General features: G+C 42.7%; 1 protein-coding gene across 1 annotated transcript in view; it reads right to left on the bottom strand.

The window, feature by feature from the left end:
* Positions 1 to 2,541: 2,541 nt before the first annotated feature.
* Positions 2,542 to 8,926, bottom strand: part of LOC148454345 (uncharacterized) — a 105,262-nt gene continuing 98,877 nt past the window's right edge. Inside the window, exon 19 of the mRNA XM_088461015.1 lies at positions 2,542 to 8,139. Coding sequence (XP_088317141.1) covers positions 6,815 to 8,139 — 1,325 coding nt within the window. The 3' untranslated portion in view covers positions 2,542 to 6,814. The remainder of the gene's footprint in view (positions 8,140 to 8,926) is intronic.

The raw sequence follows: 8,926 nt of genomic DNA, 5'->3' as shown, positions 1-8,926 counted from the left end.
GGCAACTACAAGGGGCCTCACTACTGGGGGCAACTACAGGGGGCTCACTACTGGAGGTACTGCATAGGGGGACCATTACTGGGGAGCACTACATAGGCGGGCACTGCATAGGGGGACCACTACTGGGGTCATTATATAAAAGGAACTGCATAAGGGGGGCGGCGGCAGCTGGGGCTGGCATAGGTGCTGGGGGGTAGTACATTTTAGTTTGGGGGGGGCACCAACATTTATCTTGCCTCCGGGCATCTGGGATGAAGTTTATGCCACTGCCTAGAATGGACTCTTAGGTTGGACTGTCACCCAGTACTAGGCGCCTAGAAAGAGGCTGTGTATACGTTACATGATATACTCTTCGTTTAGATCATGAGCCTGTGGAGCAATGCAAAGAGTTTTACTATTTTTTATCCTATTGACATAATTATAGATCTTACGACTGGTTTGTGGAGTTTCTGTATTCCCAAAGAAATCTGGTTGCTGGAAGGCACATGTGTATCAGTGGCCTTGATCACCTGTATTATAGGGATATTCTGGAGGAAGCATGTACTGGATGTTCAGGACACTTGGCCAAAGGATTCAAAGTCTGGTCATGGCTGGCACCACCAGTAAATTGGAATCCAGAAACTAACTGGAGAACAATGTCACATGTATAGTCAAAGGTTTGGTACATGAGAGCCAGGGGATTACCAGATAATAGATCAAGGTTAAAGCAAAGGTTCCATACACCTGGCCTCAGCCCGGAGTATAATAGGAAAGAATAGACATTGTTTCATAACACAATATGGCAACAATGAAGCTGCTTTGCCGGTATTATGTAGTCGCTGGGGCGTGCAAGGCTGCAACAGTGGGGTCACTCCAGAAGCAATAAAGGTAGCTCCATAGCAACATACGGCTGTGAGGCACAGGGTAATGGTACAGCTCTCCCCTATCACTTCCCACCAGGACCAGGGGCTCGTACAGACCACCCCTCTTCTGCGTCACCTGGGAACGAGACATGAAAGATCAGGAAGTGTGCTCGCAGGCCAGACGTTTATACACACTGGCTCTATGGGCACCCCCTTTTAGGTACACAATATAGGGGATAGTGACAAGAGTTCCTGTGGTCCATGACTGAGGTACACATGGATTTATTTACTTAGTAAGTTATTTATACAGCACACACATAGGGCCCGATTCAGAGATAAGTGCCTTTTTGTCGCAGCAGCGGTGCCAAATTATTCTAAGGCCGCAGGAGGCATCTTATGAACAAATATGGCTACTGCCAGCTTCTGTGATCTGCTGCTGCGTGACCATCAGACCCTCCGGTTACTCAGGATGTCCGGTGAAATCCCGCAGCCGGGGCCAGTGAATTGGCATCCGAGGACGCAGCCACTCGCTTCGGCACATCCCGTTTCCTGGTACACTGGCCATTGCCACCAACAAAGGCCAGCAGCATCTCAATCATGTGGCAGCTTTGGGGGCACCGCGAGCGACATCGCAGCCCCAGCTCTGTACATGCACAGTGCAGTTCCAGAGCAGGTATTAAACCATCGGAGATGTGCGTTATCATCTAATTAATTTCACATCTCTGACTCATCCTCACATTCTGCAGAGCTTTACCGATAATATTTCCATCACCCACATCAGTCCTTGCCCCAGTGGAGCTTATAATCTATATTCCCTATAGCACACACATACACTATTGTTAATCTTTTCTATTGTCAGAATCCAAAGAAGCTACCAGTATGTTTTTGAAATGTGAGAGGAAACTGGAGGAACCCCCTGGAAGGGGAAGGGGGGCAACGACACAGAATTGGTTCATCGTTAGGGCACATTTCATTACTAGACAGTAACACTCCCTTTAATACATTTCCTGCAATTACAATAGTTATATAAGAAACACTGCAGCAGAAATGGGACTACATTCATGCCATGAGTTATACCAGTTTGATATGGGTGAAGGCGAATCCAGCCACACACCTCACCCCACAATGCCAATGTGAAAGACCAGTGGGCCATGATCTGGTTTCTGAGGCCCCTGTAGGCTTTTCCTGGTTAGTGGAAACTATGAATGGTATAAATCGAAGTGCAAGGCTTCACCGCAACAATCTGACGTCCTATCCCGATGTGTGTTGTAGTCACTTTTGTTATTGTAATTAACTTTATTGTACAATACAAAAATACATAAGAACAGTAAAAAATAGTGTAATCATAAAAGTGTAGAGATTTTTTAATTTTTTTTTTCTTTCAAACCATTTCTCAATATGTAAAGAACAGATTGTGAAGCACAGTAATTATAAAATAGCAACAATAGCGGACTAAACAGCATCTGGCAACAATAAAAATAAATAAACCAAGAATGTAAGAAAACTAGTGCGCTATACAGCAGCCCAACAAACTCTCTAGTGCAATAGTGCTACAGTGCCGAAGGTCGTTCCCATTTGGATAACCTTTAGTACAATATTACAGGTGTGACAGTTCCATTGAGTCCTTCTAGATGGTGTACCTCAAAAATATAAGAAACAGACCCCTAATAGTGCAGTACAACTAAAACAAAGATATATATAAATGGATAAGTCCAGGCTTTATTACCGCATAAGGTGGTCTACAAAATGGAAGACAAATGAGCATTCAATGATGAAAGATATCAGCCCACTCAGCAATCAATAATCCCAATCTACGATCCTTTTCTTACTCTCAATCTAGGATCCTTTTCTCTAGGGTACATATAAAATGCATAGTGCAAAAAGCCTCCAATAGTGTAAAAATATATTTATTTTAAAGCAAGCAAACAAAGGTAACAATGGACTCTCACCAGGTGGCATGGTCTCCTAGGTGTAAAAGTAGACAAATATCACATTTGATAAAGATGTTACCTAGGCGTCCCCAGAAATCACCATCTATCCACCAGGTAGAACTCCACTGTGTCCCCCAAAGAAGAAAAGTTCCTCCACCCCAACGCGTTTCGATACTCCCAGTGTGTATCTTCATCAAGGCATATAGAGGAAGTGAGAATGGCCCAATATTTATACTGACCCATAGATACTATTGGTAAAACCTTTTTCAGACATAGACCAATTACCACTAATCAGTCCTATCATAACCCATGTGAATCCCTTCCTTTCTGAATCAGACCGCATTTTCCAAGTAATCCAGTCCCGCTCAAATGAACGTCCGGTGACTGCCTGAAATGACGTCCTATCGTGGCATCTGCGACCTTATCTGTCTGCAGCCATATTTCCCGGAACCGGAAAGTGCGGTAAGCATGTCACAAGGCACTGTATTCCAGAAAGTGCCGATTACTCACTTCTGGTTCCACCAGGACTTAACATGTAATCCATTGATCATATGATCGGGAATATCAGCGGACATCTTTAGAATGGGCATATAGTAGATTAATCACCCTTTTGGAATAGTGCATATGCAAGTTCATAAAAAATATATAAAACATACAAAAAAACATTTTCGGATCATGGTTTTCTCTGAGTAACTTTGAATGCCTCATAAAGTCCTCAGAAGGTCAGGGCCTATTACATTTCAACTCAGACCTTCTTGAGGAAGAGAGATTTAGACAGTCCTTTCAAGTCTTCTTTCAATATCATGAGACATTTTTGAAGGCAGTTCGGAATAGATCTGAGTGGTGGGAGGTAACAGAGAAGAGAATCCAAAAGGTTTTTCTCGGGGCTTGTAGCTAAGGAAAACTTGATAAAGCAGAACACTGACTCCATAACCTGAGAAAGAAATTAGATTTCTTGATCTCTGAGGGAGATAGTAGGGATAACTCCCGGGTAAAGGCTCAGATTAAGGAATTTCAGTATAACCAACTGACGCACTTAGCTCTGGAGAGGGATAACGGAATGTACCACTCACCGGATCCCTGCCAGAGTTTGAGGAGGTCAGTTGAGGCTAAAGAGATCAGGGGACTGGAAGACAGACAGGATGTTCTTCGTACTGATAAGGGCATTCTGGATGCAATTGGGTCCTATTATTCAGATCTTTTATCTGTGCATCAAAGAGAGGATGGAAGAATTTCTGTGGGGGACACCAGGATTGAGTACTCAGGGTGCCTCTTTTGAATCCTTGGAGAGTGATATAACGGTGGAGAAAGTTAGGAAAGCGATAGAGGGGTTAAACTCAAAAAAATCTCCTGGACCGGATGGTTTAACATTTGAATTTTATAAGATCTTTGCAGACCTCCTAATTCCTTGCCTAGTGGAAGTATTTAATGACATCCTGGACAAGAGAATCCTCCCTCCTTCCATGAGGTTATCTGCTCTTCTATTACTGTCCAAAGGCAAGGATCCGTCCCATATTGAGAACTGGCGCCCCATAGCCCTTCTTAATACAGACAGGAAGATTTTGGCAAAGGTATTCTTGAATAGGCTGTCAGAATTTTCTGAGCTATTTTCTCCTTCTTGGCAGCCTTTAGTGTTGTCCTTGGTGTCTGGGAGACCCTAGAGCGGTGCTGTGCTGAGAAATAGGGAAAGTATTTACTAGCAGTGGATCAATCTAAGGCATTTGATTGGGTAAATCAGGAGTACCTTTGGGCCCTACTGAAAATGTATGGTCTTCCAGAGCGGGTGGTGTATTGGTTGCAAGCTATCTACTGTAAGGCTGAAGGTTGGGTGGGTCCCACTTTTGGTGTTTGCTTTGGTGTCGTTCAGGGATGCCCCCTTCTATATGTTTTTGCGATCAACCCCATCATGAGGGTAGAGAGCGGAACTATTGGAGAGGTGTAGCTGGGGCCGGAGTTCTTCTGTCATCTTTGGCAGAGGCCCATGAGGTGGAAGATCTCATCTGTGAGTACTCTGAAGCCTCGTGTGCCAGGGTAAACCGGTAAAATTGCAAAGATTTCTGGATGGGGATGGAAGGTGAGGAGTTCTGCCTCCCACACAGCTTCAATCACAAAAATATTAAGGGCAATCAATACTTTTGCACAAAACTGGATATAAACAGCCTCCTAAAACATCTTATTGAAGGAAACACCAACTTCACAGGCTAGAAAAAGTCAATAAAATTATGTAGGTGAAAAGGAATGGCGCTTATGCCTCAGATGGATGAAGAATATATATGTATCCCAATCAAGGATAAAGCAGAGAACAAAATTTATTTAAAACATATATATTCCATAAAATCAAGAGGACATAAATATTGGGGTAACAGGAAAACAGCTTCTCACCATTAGAAAAGGCTGTGGTGTGCTTGATGCAAACAAAGCAAAATCCAAGAGATCCCAGGCAATGAAGCTCGGCACCAACGCAGAGAATGTAAAGTTTCCTGGCAAGCTGGTAGTCAAAGGTTCTCTTGTAGCATGTAGTCCCGGACAGCTTCCCCTAGGCCAGTCAACAGATCAAATATTTTAGGCATTTGTTTCGATCATGGGGATTATACCTCTTTAAATTTGGAAAAAATACTGGAAGATGCTACCCAGAAGATAGAGAGCTGGAAGTTACCGCTTAGAGTTGATCTGTGTAAGACTTACTTGGTCCCAATTTTTGTATGTTAGGTGTACTTTTTGTCTCAATCTATGTGGTCCAGATTAAATTCATTGTTCTTCCTGTTGTTATGGGGGAATATAATCAATATAGTCAAGAGGTGTCAACCTCAGACGAAGGAAAGACGGGGGTTTGGACATGGTGAACCCTGCAGTCTTTTTTGTAACAACTTTTTTAAAGCTCATTGTTGAAAGTTTGTTTTTTTCAGATGCTCCCCCTCGGTGGGTAGAGGCCTTAGATTCTGGGTGTCACCCTTCCTTAGGTTTTGGTTAGAGGGAGGCGAGATGAGCTTTCAGATCCAACATGGTTACCTGCCGATCTGTCATCCAGAGTTAGAAGGTGATAAAGCGATTCATGTGTGGAGGTGGGAGAGGTCAAAAACTTCTCCAGAAGGGAAAAGAATTTTGCAGACTCACATCCATGTCACGCTGTCTCTAAGGGACTGTCCGGGTTATGCTGCTTCAGCAGGGTTAGCTCAGGGTTAAATTCACAGATACCGCAGAAGCTCAAGGACATTGCTTGGCTCTCAATTTATGGAAGGCGAGGGAACCACGGGTGGAGGAGCACCAGTGAACGTGGTTGTCCATGGGAGGAATGTCCAGGGGTGGAGGAGACGATGCTTGAGCGTCCCTTCCATGTAAAAGTTTATGAGGAGGTATCAGAGGCCATTGGTTTCCGTGCCTTTCGAGGCTAAATTACCATGAGTTGGCTTATGGGGCAATCAGAAGGTATAGTGGATTTAATTTGACCATCATTTAGTTTAGCTGTTAGATTTCACACTTGGAATGTACAGTGACAGTGTCAGGTTCCCCTAAGGAAAAAGGCCCTTCCCTATGGAGAGGTGGTGGGTTTGATTCTTCAAGAGGTGAAATGGATGATGGATCTGGATAGTGAGAGGATGGATGCTGTCAGCTGGTCTCAGTGGGGCCAGTTGAAACCCCCTTGAGTGGGTGGCAGAAGTTCTCTTCTAAATCTATCTTTGGTTTCCTTTTTGTATACTTTACTCCCTGTAGATTTTGAGAAATTTTTCTTTTGATGGAAAGTTTTACAAGCATCGACTTGTGGGTGGTAGATAGGAATAGATTTTTTGTGATAATATGATAGCGATTTATTTGCCTTAGTGTGTTAATCAAATGCTCGCTTAATTTTTCCATGTATGGTGTAAGAATGTATATAGGTAGTGGGTAGGCATTTTTTTTTGTATTTAGAGTATAGTGTAGATTTATATGATGATCAGAATATATTATATACACACATTTTTTATTTAATGTATTTAATTTACTGGTATTTCTTTAATGTATTTATTATTATGTATTTGTTGCAAGTTTTAATAAATTAAACATTCAGTTAGGACTCGGAAATACATTCTCACCTATGTGAATTTTTTTATGGCTAACAAGATTTGATCTGAATCTAAAAAGTTTCCTACATTGAGAACATGAAAAGGGCTTCTCACCCGTGTGACATCTCTCATGTGTATTCAGTGCTGATTTCTGTGCAAAACGTTTCCCACACTCAGAACATGAAAAGGGCCTCTCACCCGTGTGACTTCTCTGATGTATATCCAGTGCTGCTTTCCGTGCAAAATGTCTCCCACACTCAGAACATGAAAAAGGTTTCCCATCTGTGTGACTTAGCTGATGTACACGCAGATTGGATTTAACTGAAAAACGTTTCCCACATTCAGAACATGAAAATGGCTTCTCACCCGTGTGACTTCTCTGATGTACAGTCAGAGTGGATTTCTCTGCAAAAAGTTTTCCACATACAGAACATGAAAAAAGCTCCCCACCTCGGTGTTGTCTCCCATGTATAACAAGACCTGATCCCTGTGCAAAACATTTCCCACATTTTGAACATGAAAAAGGCTTCTCACCAGTGTGAAGTCTCAGATGGTTATCAAGAGATAATTTATGTGTAAAATGTTTACCACACTCAGAACACGAAAAATTCTTCTCAGCTGTATGACATAGCTGATGTACAGCTAGAGCTGATTTATGTGCAAACCGTTTCCCACACTCAGAACATGAAAATGGCTTCTCACCTGTGTGAGTCTTCTGATGTGTAACAAGAACTGATTTCCGTGTAAAACGTTTCCCACACTCAGAACATGAAAAAGGCTTCTCACCTGTGTGACTTCTCTGATGTCTAACAAGATATGATTTCCATGTAAAATCTTTTCCACACACAGAACATGAAAATAGCTTCTCACCTGTGTGAAGTCTCTCATGTAAAATAAGAGCTGATTTGTCTCGGAAACCTTTCCCACACTCAGAACATGAAAATGGTTTCTCGCCTGTGTGAGTACTTTTATGCCTAATAAGTTCTGCATACCATGTAAAACGTTTCCCACATTCAGAACATGAAAATGGCTTCTCACTTGTGTGAGCTGGCTGATATATAATACATTTTGTTTTCTGTGCAATACATCCCTCTCCTATTGAACCTCTATGGGCTGTGCTATGTGCAACAGTGTCTGAGGTATCAGGGGAACACTCTTCATGCACAGAGGAACCAGATGATGTATCTGCACTGTGCAGTACTGGGTGTATATTTGGGGTAATGGGGTTTTCTCCTGGAGAATCTCGTGTGATGTCATTATCTTCTGTTTCACACCCTGGAGATAAAATGAGATGTTCCTCCGAGGGATTCCCACTATTGGGTCCATCTGTTGGAAATAAAAAAAAAAAAAAAAAAAGTTTCTATATACAATAAATAGTACACAGAAGTCCCCCTATGTTATCATCCAATTAGTAAAGTGAATATGTTTCATGGTACAATTATGAAGTCACAGACTTATTAAACTATCCTGTATTTATAGCAGTGTATATTGTAATACCTTGCTCTAGAGTTTACCAGTGATGCCAAAAGATGTGCCTAAAACAGAGCTAAATTGCGCTATAAAATACTAAACTTGACCCCTGCCCTCTTGTTATGACAGCAAATGTCCGGGAACAGGACCGGCCGAGAGGATGGTCGCCCTGCTAGATTCCTGCTGCTACCTCCTTGCAGAACAGGTGAACAATATCTAAGAGGTGGACTGATAGCCAGCAGTGTTGTTCATACCACATTTGCATTATATTTATATAAAGACTTGGATGTACTAGATGGACAAGAGTTCCTAAGGCTCCTGCGCTCCCAACGATGGTTCTGCATTGGTATCTTTTTGAGCCATTTTCCATCTGAGCAATTGCAATGACGCTCCCCGTTATCCGCAGCCTAGAAAAAGCCAGTAATAGTATCCATGCTCTGACTTCAAGTTGTCCCCACACAGATCACAGATCTCCCCAACACGTAACTCGTGGCTTAGTCTGCTTTGACAGTGGGAGACACTGCTGACCAAATCCAGCCCATATGGCCTTGCAGACAGATGCATCAAGAATTGCCTCCATCGGGTATGTATGGATTCCCCTCACTGTTCTCACCATTGTAATGGGGGAATGCTCTTATCATGC

This window comes from Taudactylus pleione, unplaced genomic scaffold (genome assembly GCF_031769625.1).
Source record: "Taudactylus pleione unplaced genomic scaffold, aTauple2 ptg001003l, whole genome shotgun sequence".
In the NCBI taxonomy this organism is placed as follows: domain Eukaryota; kingdom Metazoa; phylum Chordata; class Amphibia; order Anura; family Myobatrachidae; genus Taudactylus; species Taudactylus pleione.
The sequence above is the reverse complement of the archived record's forward strand: the minus strand, read 5'-3'. Positions and strand labels throughout refer to the sequence as shown.